Raw genomic sequence first — 13,204 nt, 5'->3', positions numbered from 1 at the left:
CATTAAGATTCCGTTTCAGACTATGAAAATTTGATCATCAGCGGATTGAGTTTTGCTTCAAGTATTGTGGAAAACAAAAATTACATCATTAATAAAACGAATGTCTCAAAAATGACTAACGGTTTGTAAAACCAATTGAAGAAAAGCAGAAAAAGATATAAATGTAAAGTTTGCTGCATTCTGCTTATGAAACCAGAAATCTATTCTCACCATGATTTAATATTGGCTATAAAGGTCAACAGATGTCATTACTGACTAGAAAAAACATTGCAAAAACGTTTTCTGTTGTATGTCAAAAATATTAGAACATGCTATTAAGTTCAGTTAAAGTAGTTAAGTTAGTTGAAAAACGCTATGAGTTTGAAAAACTTTGTTTTAGCATCGTAAACTTTAGAAGCTTAATTATCAATAATAATCGTATTGTTTTTTTTTTTTAAGAAAAAGAATAACGAAGAAAATAAAGATGGCCGTAATATATTACCTTTTGCTGATCAAAACTTTACCATTTGAATCAATATGAACTAACGTTCTCTCGTTGTTCTGAGCTCCAAAATCATTGTCGTTTACGAGATGAACGGCAGGTATCCAAATTTGTCCAGCATGCCAGTTATCACCAACAATTTCTTGCACGGTTTCGTCTGGCGTAAATGCTAGCCTCTCATCAAACCATGTTTCTCTGTACAGTATTTGCATAGTATAGTCCTGCGCGGAAAAAAAAATTCCCTCATAAAATCCAATGGTTTGCAAATTTTCTTCTTCTGAACTCTAACAAAATCTTCCTCTGAACAGGCATAGGACATACAAGATGAATTTTTGTCTACCAGTGTTTTAAGAATTAGTTAAGGCTGTTAGTGGTCATGCAATTTTAGTGGTTAAGGTACTGTGAGATTGCATTGTTAACGAGAGGGATTCAATATTTAAAGAGCGGTTTGAACCCCAATTAAATTCATATCAATGGGTACTAGCTTTTACTGGAAGTAAAAGGCGGTTTGTGCGCAAAACTTCCATGGTCCCCCTGGGCCAGAATGGGTCGCTGCTAGAATGCTTTTCTTTAGTCGGTAGATTTGCTTTAAAAAGGTCATTTCATGTAAGCAGAGTGTTTTGAGAAGACTATCCTTAATGCATAGGCTTTTAGAACCCTTAGCAGAAATAAGAAAAAAAAGTACCAGCATCAAGATGTTCAAATTAATATTGCAGCTAAGGAAATAATGCCGAGATCTAACGAGTCGTTTAAGAGGAAGACAAGATTAAAAACGTCAAAACCAGTTTGATCACAGCCTAGGAAATTTTTATTTTGAACCAAGTAGCGGTGAATTAAATAAATCAAACTATTATTTCCACTCCGAGAAATAAACTGCTAAGGAAACTGTTTGACTACCAGTTTTATCATTTTGACACTGATCAAGAATGCTGGTGACTACATCATGTACTCACATTTCAAGATTTGCCGGGCCGGGTTACTATATCTTGAACTCACATCGCGTCGACAATAGTCGGCGCGAAAAGGTTAAATTTGGATTTGATTTCAATAGCGCTTTTATGTTATCCTAACTAAAATATTAATTTGGTCCCCTTATTTGTATGATTTTTTGATGATGATTCTAAAAGTATGAGTTAAGGACCAATAAGCCACCATACAGAGAAATACTATTGAAAGCAGCAGGGCGTCCAGTAGGAACATTTGAATTGTGATTTTCGGCTATGACTGTAATACAATCAGAGCCAGTAACTACTACTTTACGATTTAAATGATTACGACGTATTTAATAAGTGACTCTTGAAATGTGAGTACAAAACCGATCATGTAAAATTGTTATGGTTTATTTAAATGGTAGGCCAACTGATCTTTGTGAGTTGCCATTATTTAAACAAATTGAAGAGATGTAGCGCTTAATAAATTAGTTTCATGATTTAAACTGAAAATGGTATTGGGTTACTCAGAAGTATTGGAAAGAAATTTCATTTTTTCAATTTTTATTTATTTATTATTTTTCTAAGAAAATGAAAGGCTATTTTCTTATAGTGAATAAATATTATATTGAATCAAATATTATCCATCTCGGTCTACTACCTTCTATCATATTTCTGACACTAACATGTCTCCATGAGCATAAAATTTTGTGTTCTTTTCGGGAACAAAAAAGAGCCACAGGTGAGTTTCGGACCTCCTTATTTAAAGTAAAGATTTTACAGTTTAAAAAATTTTGCAGGAGCAGGAACATTGCTGTAAACAACCTATTTTTCTTTCCTAATGATGATGGCCTTCAAAAATGGATTTTTTTAAGTATGAAAAGCAAATCGCAGACGTGTACGCAACGATGCAAATTTCTTTCTGTAAAAACACGAGGAACACTTATGTCGAGCTTTGTGATTAAACCTTAAGCTTTTTAAATGATCATAAGTGGTTGTATTTGATAAATTTATTCTTTCAGCGATTTCTCGAGTTGTTCACTGTTTTTTATCAATTGATGCCATTATTATCTGAAATTGCTTCGAGCATCTTCATTTCTCTTAATCGAAATTTGTCCCGCAGTGGACTGATCGTTAAGACACGGTTCCCAGCAGATCACCGAAGTCAAGCATCACTGGCTACGGTCAGTGTGCGGGTGGGTGACCACTTGGATCAGTCTGCGTAGGGACCGAGGGTGTGCGGTATGGGTCCTCGTTAAACTGTGCTACCGTAAAGTGCTCGACTTCGCGCGCAGGTCGTCGGGCTACCGAAGCGGGGGTGCCATCCCTTCCGCAGAGGATCAAAATTGTGATGGCATGTCTTCGGATCATCCTTCGGGATGTTTCCCAGACCGTCGCCAATAGCCTATTGTGCAGCTCTAGTGCGACGTAAAGTAACAACAACAACAATTCATCGAAATTTTGCAAATCAGTTTTGGCACTGACATACTGTCAATACATCTTTTTTATACTCACCGGATATTTATTTTCTTGCTTGAACAAAACTTTCACTTTTTCGATAATGAAAAAGCAAAGTATGCCGAAAATTCTGTTTTTTACTTTCCGTATTACTGCGCAGAATCAATAAATTTTTTTTCTTCAAGCAAACCTTGTTATTAAAATTTATAATGATTATGTGGCTTAAGTGCGAAGTTGGTTTGTGAAAATATGTAATTAAGTTCTTTGTTTGGAAAAAACGAAATTACTTTCTGAGCAACCTAATGGTTTGAAAATTTTTATTTTTTGTAGTCTTAAGATTACCCTTTTCCAGATTAATTCAAAAAACTAAATAGTGGTATTTACTTACCGTTCGCAGCTCATTGATTGACGTCACACTATATAGGAATATGCTAGTATTCACTTTTACAGCCATGTCTACAAGCAAAACACGATTGTGAATAAAATATATATAAAGTATTTACAGTAATTATGAAATTTAACAAAAAAACTGATATTTTAATAACAAACACAAATACTTTGTAATTAATATTCAAAAAATTATAACTTATAAATGTACGATAAAATAATTAAAAAAATTTTAAAAACCAGAAACTTTTCTAAGATTTTGCATGAGAAAGTAATGTAATATTGAGTGCAACTTATAAACATTGAGTTTATAGAGTCTCGGCTAATTTTCCATATATTATGTATATTTTATATAAAGTTCATCCCAAAAATGTCTTGCAATAATTTTTTATAAAATTTATTCAAAAAAATTTATTCAAATTTTAAAAAATTTATTCAAATTTATTAAAATTAAATTCAAAAATGCAAAAAAAAAAATCTTATTTAAGTAAAATGTTAGGAGGAGGCTTATTTATAACTAAACTGAGAAAGACGCATTAAATTTAACTCCCATTCGCCAATGATTTCCACGGATTGTACAGTGCAGAAAAAAAAATAATAAATAAATAAATAAACCGACCGCCCTTAATAACTTTTGATCTAATTATCGGATCTTGACGTTCTAGGACTCAATCAAAATGGTTCGAGGAAGTGATCTCAAATATGCTAATCAATAAGTGCAGACGATGTTGTAAGTTACGAAATAGAGAGGCAAAAACGTACTTTCTCTGAATAAACATATCTTTTTTTTCGATGAATTCTGATATCTGACCCCCAAAATATAGTGAGTAGCCCTAATCTGAAAAATATGGTCCTAATAGTTTGGTCAAGAGAGGGGTCCAAGGATTAGACCTCTTAATGCTAATTTATTTTGTGTCTCAAGAACTTTTTAAGCGAATTGAAAATTCTTGCACAAAATTACAAAACTCGTTTGTCCAAAAATAATTCTATGTAAAATATAAATTTTAGTAAATATTTATTATTTTACTTAATAATAGTCAGAAAAGTTTTGAATTGTGCGGTATACAATATTTTGCATCATTTTAAGGAACATAATTTTACATGGCAAATTACAAACTTTAAGCAAAATCGGTCGAATAGTTCCTGAAAAATCAAATTTTAAATATCTGATTTTTTTGAAATTCAATTTCTCAGGAATTATTAAACAGATTTTGCTCACATTTCGTATTTTTGTCATGCAAAATTATATTCTTTAAAATGATGCAAAAAATTGTGTGCCTTATATTTTAAATTTTTTTCAACCATAAATGAATAAAATAATGAATATTTAATAAAAGTTATTTTTTGCATAGAATTTTCTATTAAAAAGTTCTCGAGATATAACAAAATACGCAAAAACTAAAATTAACATTAAGGGGTCCAAACTTTAAAGCATTCTTCTGACCAAACTATTGGGACCATATTTCCCAGATTGCGGATACCCCCTATATTTTTGGGTTCAGAAAACCGAATCCGTTTAACAACAGGCATATTTATTCAGAGAAAATACGTTTTTGTGTCTTTCGTAACTTAATATAACGTATGCACTTATTAATTAGCATATTTGAGGTTACCCCTTCGAACTATTAATATTAAGTCCTAGAACGCGAGGTTCGATCATTAGATCAAAAGCTATTTATTGTAGTCCGTATATTTTTGTACACTTTACGTATTCATCTCGTAATAACTATTACAGATCTTAATAATTCCATTATTTCACAGAGTAGACATTGAAATAAAAATACATTGTATAGGTAGTTTGTACTGCGTTTTTATAAAAATTTAAAAACAGCAGATTTTGACTTATTTCTAAAATTGAAAATTTATTTATTTAACTCCGTTTATTTATTATTATGCTTAATGGTGGGTGATTCAAAAATATTTTTCCTTACACCTGAAAATCAGCTCACACTGGCCCTGCAGAGCATTTGCAGCCCTTCGGTTCAGCTGTGGCGCTTTTAATCGTTCGTGACTCGGGGCTTTGTTGCGATGAGTCCGCATGTTGCTTGGTCTCTTGGGTTGCAGTGGTGGCTGCCATCGTTGAGACGAGTTTTCTCGCAATTGGCGAATGGCCCGTAATGACCCGTGGCGCGTCACCAAAGTCCTTATAATTTGGGAAGTTCTAATATAATTCATTGCTGTTTATACTTTTAAAGACACTTTCTTTTAACACATACTCACTTATTGAAAAAAATATGTGAAAGAATTTCTTACTTTTAGTGGCAAATGGCCGCAGTCTGGCGTTATAAGGAGTAGACGAATTTATTAATTTTGAAAACAGCATTTCCTGGTGTTCCCATTGCTTCGTATGTTGTTGAAAAGTTTTCTTTTCTCCATAGCTAAAGATAAGAATTTTGAAGAATTTATCAATGGGAGGGAACTTGTATTCATTAAATATTATGATGATTAATATTTACAAGTTCATTATGTTCATAAGTTAATATTTAAATGATTAAAATTTATAATAAGCTGTAATATTTATACGCTTGTAATATTTAAACGCTTGATAAAATTTAATTATTAGAAATTATAATTTTGTGATATTTAAACGTATATAAATCTTACAAAAGGTAATATTGTAAAACAATCTGCTACAAAGACGACGGTTATAAAAAAAAAGGTAACTGATAACAAATAGATTTAGTAACATAAGGTTAATTAGGTCCCCCCCCCCAAATATAGGTATGCGGGAAAAATTTTCAACTTGTTGCCGTGAAAGTCTCCCGCACAGCCGGAGGTAGACAGAGAGTATCAGGCACATGCACTGGCCGAGAGGCCCGGTGAAGCCCCCTCCGTGGCATTTATTTAAAAACAAGAAAAAAACATAGTACTATTTTGGCAACAGCCCGGTGGTAATCGGGCAAAAATACAAAAGTAACAAATTCACCTCAAGAATTAAACGTTTTACATGTATAATAGTTGTGATTATTCTGACTATTAACTAACAGGTGAAGTTAAACATCTAGATTGATGTTTACAATAAAATATATGAAAAATTCAAGAAAAAAAATTAAAGTTTAAAATTTGGCCAACGGACCCTAATAAATATTTGAAATTTAATAAAATTAATGATATCTACCATGTGAGACCCAGAATTTACCATGTGAGAGCTGTCAAAATATAATGGAATTTGTACAAGCTTCATGAAAAATATCTTTGGTCAAACCTCATGACCGAAAACTGGTGGTTTAAAAATTTAAAGCTTAAAATACAGGAAAAATAACAGAAAGATTATAAGAGACAATTGATAGAAGGAAAAAAGCATGAAGTTAAAGGCTAAAATTATACAATTGACCAAAAGGTCTAAAAATTCAATATAAAAATTTGCAAAAGATCAAGCGTACTCTCAAAGTCGATATAATAAGACATAAATTTTTTTAAAAGATTAAAAAATGAATATAGCACTTAAAGCAAAAACATCGAAAGCATCGAAATTTAGTAAGGTAAAAAAATTTTATGTTAATATTTCTCCTTGATATGTTCTTACTTAAGGTTTCTCTTCAGACTTCACTTTTTACATGTTAACTTGCAGTGAATTACTATTATATGATCGGAATTTTCTTATATTTATTCAGTAACTATTAGTTAATATTTTGGAATAATTTTTGTTCACTTTATTTATTGAAAGGCCTTCTATATAACAAACTTTAAATTTTAAGATTTTCAGTATTCTTAAAATTTTTTAACAGTTTAAAAATTCTTACAAACTGAAAATTTGGCAGCTAAGCTCAATGGAACACATTTTAATGAACAAAATGCCACAAAAAATATTCAGAAATTATTATTAGCTGCTTAATAAATAAGGAAATTTGGGACACATTCTCTGTACAATTCTCTACAATTCTTCCACAATTCTCTGTAGGCTAGCATGGAGGAAGTAAATTTTTTCTTCTTCTCTGTTTTAAGAATAAATTACCCCTAAGTTTCAGTATCCCATAAGTTTGATGAGTAATTAAGTAGAAGTTGCGATCCGTGTCTTTAAAAATTAAGAAAAATAATAAATAAGGAAAAAAATAATAGATAAATACACTTGGATAAACGCTATTTCTAATTTAAGTATAGAAATTTCCATCTTACCTAACGTCATTTAGAAGGAAGAATATTGAGATGTAACAAATGCAGAAGGGCAACATTTCAAATGCTTTTGTCGTATGTCTTCTGTAATTCCGATAAATCGGGAAGAAACAAGTTTTACTCAGGCAGGGTGATTATCTTTATCGGAAATGAAATGAGGATTATGAATATACTTCATATGTCAGTTAGTTTTTTTTTCTTCTTAAAAAAACCATAAATAATCTGAGTTCAGTTTCTACTAATCCCTATTTATCTTGTTTAAATAAGAAAATGTCTCGCATTGCTTACAGCTGGGTCGTATTAGAATAGAGTAAAACACAGGATTTCACACGTATTTTTGTCGGTTAGGAACAATAATTTTAATTTGTTTGAAATAAACATATCAGTACGGATTTTCTAATAGGCATTAAAATAATATAGCGTTTATGGAATGTTAAATAGTTTTTTTTTTTGTACAAGTCGTTATAATGGCAAAGTCACTGTAATGGAGGATGGAGGTCATACTATACTGAAGAGCCAAAAAAAACTGGTATACACCTGCCTAGGGTACCCGCGAGTACGCAGAAGCACCGCAACACGACGTGGCATGGATTCGATCAATGTGTGAAGTAGTGCTGGAGATAATTGACACCATGATTCCTGCAGGGCTGTCCATAAACCAGTGGGAGTAAGAGGGGGTGGGGATATCTTCTGAACATCACGTTGCAAGGCATCCCAAATATGTTCAATAAAGTTCATGCCTGGGGATTTTGGTGGCCAGCGGCAATCTTCTGAATTTAGACACTGCGGCGCTTCTGCGTGCTCGCGGGTACCCTACACGATATTAGGCAGGTATACCAGTTTTTTTGGCTCTTCATTGTATATAGCATCGGTTCCAAATTTCTTACGACTACTGAGCCCTATATAATCGAGCATTTTTGGCCGGAACCCAAAGACATTTAAATAAAATTTATTAGCAGCCGGAACAAATTGACCAAAAAAAGACTAACAATTTTTTTAATTAAATGTGAAGAATGAAATTTCTTTTTTCGATAATCATTTTATCAATAAAATTCTTATAATAGGTTTTATGTCAAACAGTTGAATTCGCAGACTTTGAGTGGTACTTATAGTTTGTCTAAAATAAGAACTCCTCCAGACATTCGTCTGGACCTGTGGTGGTGACTATGGTAACGAGGTATGACTGTTTCAAGTCGGGGTGCGGGGTCCCTGTTTTGGAGTGGTTTCGGGTCGGGACGGCGAGAGAAAGGAAATCTCTTCGGTCTATTGTGTTAGTCCTAGAGTAAAGCTACCCTCCTTACAATGCTCCATTCTTGTTTCCACAGCACCAGACTGTCTCAGACTTTGTGGCGGAAGGAGTTCTTAGCTTAGGCAAACTATAGTCCAGTTTTGAATTTGTTTTTAGTGTATACATTAGCTGAAAATGAATAAATCATCATGGTTTTCTAAAAATAGCTCATATAAAAGCTGTGAATAGTTATCAGAGAAACATAATTTGTTATTCCTGAGCTTGGTCATTTTTAATTTGAATTGAAAAGTTTAGCGAGAAATACTGATGCAATTTTTTTAATAAATTTTGCCATTTCTTAATTTCATAAAAATAACCGAACTATCAAAGAAATTATGGTTCATTACTTGGATATAAATATAATCTCAAGTTACAAAAATTATGACTGATTTAAAAAATTTTAACTTCCGGAACCCCTGTGGATCGTCCACGGAGCCCCAGGGCTCCTTGGAACACCATTTAGAAATTGCTGATATATACCATAGACTGCATATTCTCATAACTTAGAACAACTCCTATTGGTAGAGATTCAAAATGACCGTTTTAAAAACCTATAACTGAAGTTAGAAAAAGTAAAGAGTGTGTCTCTTAACTGCATTCAATAAATAAATAAATAAGGAAATAAAAAATAAATAATATATAAATAAATATATAAATAAACTTTTATTTTCTTTGCTATGTTCGTTCAATGGCGTACATGATATATGGTTTGTGAAGAAAATTCAAGAAGTCTGAGATAACCTGGTTAAAGCTAAGCCATATGGTTCAATCAGTTTTTTAAAAAAAAAAATTATATATGTAACTGTGGTTAGGAAAAACTAATAATTCAAACAAAGATTTTTTCCTTTCTAAGGAATTTGAATTTAGATCTCTGCAGCGTAATTAACTACAAGAACTCAATTAGATCAAAACTATTGGGTATTTTTAAGTAAAATTATATATATTATTATATGTTGTATGCTATCAAGGAAAAAATTTCCAACTCAAAATTTAAACATATATTTAAAATATATTGTCCCAACATATTCAATCAATCAAATTAATCAATTATAAATAATAATAATTAACAAATTTTATCAATAATAATATAAGAATATGAATTTTCATTTCTTTTCTCCACTGTCTTTAAAAATTATTGAATTCAAAAGGTTCAATAAAAGAAAGAAAATACCTGTGTCATAATATAAACAAAAGTAAAAAGTTAAAGCTGAAAATTAGGTTAAGTTCCCACCGAGCAGAAACAACGTATCATTATCTGTGATTTATGTTTTTATGGATGTTTTCACAGGAAGAAGATAACGTAATGTATTCATTCATTTATTTTTTAATTCTCGTTTCAACCAGTTTTTTTTTTTTTTTTAACAATGCACATTCATAGCAGGATTTTAGTCGGAGATATACGATAACAAATGCATATAGAATCGGTGAATTCAGAAAGTATTTGAGTGTTATCGGGAATCAAGCTCTTTCAATGTGCAGCAATTCATAAGTCACCACTCTGTAGTCCTATACAAGTCTAACGCTTTAAACTTTTCATTTCACGTAAGTAATTATATCACCATTCTTGGCACGACAGTAGTGATAGCCCCTCTTCGTGCGGCGGAAGTGACGTCATCATGAAAAAAAAAATCAAGATGTGCTTATTTCTGCCCGCCGGCAAACCGGAAATTGCTCATTTCTGCCCGTATGTTTGTTTCTGCCGGTCTGCAGTATCGATTTTAGTTTCGGTTTCTGTTTATTATTTAATTTATTAGTTTTTTGAGGGTGGCAGCACTTATTATTTTTAATATTAGTTTTTAAGGAAGGCAATACTTATAAACTTTGTTATTTGGGGGAGAAATTGAATGTTATGAAGTAATGACGCCATCTTTTATTACGTAGTAAATTAATATCATGCTTTTACTCTAGTGGCGCCATCTATGTGGGAATAAAATAACTTTAAATCAATTTTAAATTTTAAATCTGTTTTATTATTATTTATTAAACATAATTAAGGCTGAGGATCGAACTCATGCCAATCAAAAAGCCTTCGTGGGTCAGTAGTTGGATATCATAACCACTGACCTACGAATGCTTGATTAGATATGTGTAAATAAGTTAAACTTTTGTATACAGAACACGTGTATAAATGAAAAGGATTTGATATCGATATCATCCTACAGTTTCATCGATATATTTTTCACTTAACCTTTTACAGTTATTAAATAATTGTTTCTGCCCGTCTAACATGTTTTAATATTTTTAGAGGGGGCAGCAACTCTTGTTTGGTTCGGGGAGAATCAATGGTGCCATCTATTTGTGAATGCAAGAAATAAAAACTTTAAAATCTAAACTTACGGAAGAAAATAAAATAAATTAAAATAATAATTGAATAATTATGTAATAGTACTAATATTGATTTTATTAATGATACTAATTTAAAAATTAGTGAATCTCAATCAAAAAAGGTTTTAATATATAAATTAATCTTTAGTAATATGATTTTGAAATAAATTAAAATAAATTTATAATATATTTAAGTAATAAAGTCTGCATTTTATAACATTAGCTATGATTAATGAAATATATGATTTTAAATGTATTAATAGCCGGATTGATTAAATTTATTTATAATTACATGAATCAAAAATAAATTAACCTTATTAACATAATAAAAAGGTTTTCATATTAATTAATCTTTAGTTACATGATTTAAATGAAATTAAAATAAATTTGAATTATATTTAAATAATAAACTGTCATTTTTATGAGATTAGATATGATTCATATATAATTTAGTATGTGTTAGTAACTGAATTAACTAGTTTTTAGTTATATGAATAAGAAATAAATTAAACTTATTAACATGTCATAATAAAAAAAAAAATTAATATTAATTTAAATAATATTTTGTAATATTTTTTAAAAATAAAATGAATACATCTAAATATTAAGCTATTTTTTTAGGTTTGCTTCATATATGGAATTACATTAGTAAATAATTTTTAATTGAATTATTTTAAAATTAGAATGAATTGATATTTTAGACTCGAGTGGGGATCGAACCTACGCGAGTTAAAAAAATCCATGAGCAGAAGTATGCGAATTGAATTAAACTATCTTCACTCTAGTGATAGTACTTCACTTGCTCGCATGCATTTCGGTGAATAAGCGTGCCTTCTAATATGTTAAGTTTTAAAAATTATTAAGTTAAAGTTTTTTTACTTCTCAGTTTGCTATTTTTACTAAATCGTTAGGCTAATCGTTTACTAAATCAAAAGGATCCTTTTGATTCTTCTCTTCGTTATGGATGGAAACGCAATACGAAAGCGAGAGCATGATGATATTCAAGTAAGTACTAATTTTTTATTTATTAAAATTTTATAACCATGTTATTTTATTATATTGATGATAAATAGTACATTGATAATGTTAAATAGCATTATTTATAAAACTGCTGAGCTGTGTTGATCTGTATCTTTAATTAACCAAGAGAAAGTAAATTGTTTTGTTCATTTTAATTAATTTTTTTTTTATTTTGTTAATAATAAAACAATTACTCATCTTCTTAGTTACAAATTAGGAACAGTTACTTTTTTCATTACGACATCTAAATAAAGCTAATATTTGTTAAAAAACGTTTCATATTTGTTTTTGTAAAGAGGTTTATTTTAGACAGAACTCAGGGGGTAAAGACTTTTACTTTGCAAATAAATTCTTAATCGTAGTAATCGAAAGGAGTTATGAAGATTATCATAAACATTTTAACTGTGTGTAATAATTTTCTACTAATAATTTTCTAGAGTAATCTCTATTTTGTGATATTTTTTTAACAAATCTTATGAGAAAGATTGTCATCAATAAATTTATATGTTAGAAAACTTAAGATTTGAAAATACTTTACTTTTTAATAATAATCAACACGAAATAAAAAAATGTATGTTTATTTCAGAATATAATAAATACTATTTTAAAGTTTTGCAATCTTAAGGATCGAAATACTTTTATAAATTGCTTATAATTTATTTATTATTATTACTTTATAATTATTATACTTAGCTAAATTATTTTATCCTATTTAAATATTATAAGCGTCGTTTATTTGTAAATAATTGCAGTGTTTATGTTTAGATTATTTCCATTGGAATTTAAATGTATATCATATGATTCTGAAAGAATTCTTCAGAATCTATTTTGAAATATAAATTGTATGAAAATGTACCAATAAAATTATAATTTCTTTATTTGTCTTTTTTTCTTCCCTGATATAACATATTTTTATTTCTCTTGTATTCGTTTCCTTATTAAAATGTATCATTTCTTATTTTCAAATATATGATTAAATCTAATGATTTATTACATATTTGAAAACGACAAATTATACTCCTTAGATAAGGTAATATTAAAAATAGTTTATGAACCAAGATTTAAAATTAAAAGAAAAAATATTCGTGTAAAATCATTTCCTATTATGAAATACACATAATACTGCTTCAAGAAAAGCATCAAACACGTTCATTTTATTCAGTTATATCATGAAGTAACATTGATTTATTCTGATAAAAAATT

At 29.9% G+C, this 13,204-nt stretch overlaps 1 protein-coding gene across 3 annotated transcripts in view; it reads right to left on the bottom strand.

Moving 5' to 3' along the window:
- Positions 1 to 10,272, bottom strand: part of LOC107452335 (glycine receptor subunit alpha-2) — a 28,026-nt gene extending 17,754 nt beyond the window's left edge. Inside the window, exons 1-5 of one of the 3 annotated variants that reach the window (XM_021148192.4) lie at positions 9,828 to 10,250; positions 7,372 to 7,506; positions 5,509 to 5,633; positions 3,257 to 3,324; positions 482 to 702 (exon numbers count right to left, since the gene is read on the bottom strand). In XM_021148192.4, coding sequence (XP_021003851.2) covers positions 482 to 702; positions 3,257 to 3,324; positions 5,509 to 5,633; positions 7,372 to 7,427 — 470 coding nt within the window. In that variant the 5' untranslated portion in view covers positions 7,428 to 7,506; positions 9,828 to 10,250. Of the gene's footprint in view, positions 1 to 481; positions 703 to 3,256; positions 3,325 to 5,508; positions 5,634 to 7,371; positions 7,507 to 9,827 lie in introns of those variants that run through there. The other 2 variants (XM_071178663.2, XM_071178664.2) reach the window with 2 other exon arrangements.
- Positions 10,273 to 13,204: the final 2,932 nt, after the last annotated feature.

The sequence above is a fragment of the Parasteatoda tepidariorum genome, chromosome 6 (genome assembly GCF_982258835.1).
Source record: "Parasteatoda tepidariorum strain Cologne lab strain chromosome 6, Ptep-v5.0, whole genome shotgun sequence".
In the NCBI taxonomy this organism is placed as follows: Eukaryota; Metazoa; Arthropoda; class Arachnida; order Araneae; family Theridiidae; genus Parasteatoda; species Parasteatoda tepidariorum.
The sequence above is the reverse complement of the archived record's forward strand: the minus strand, read 5'-3'. Positions and strand labels throughout refer to the sequence as shown.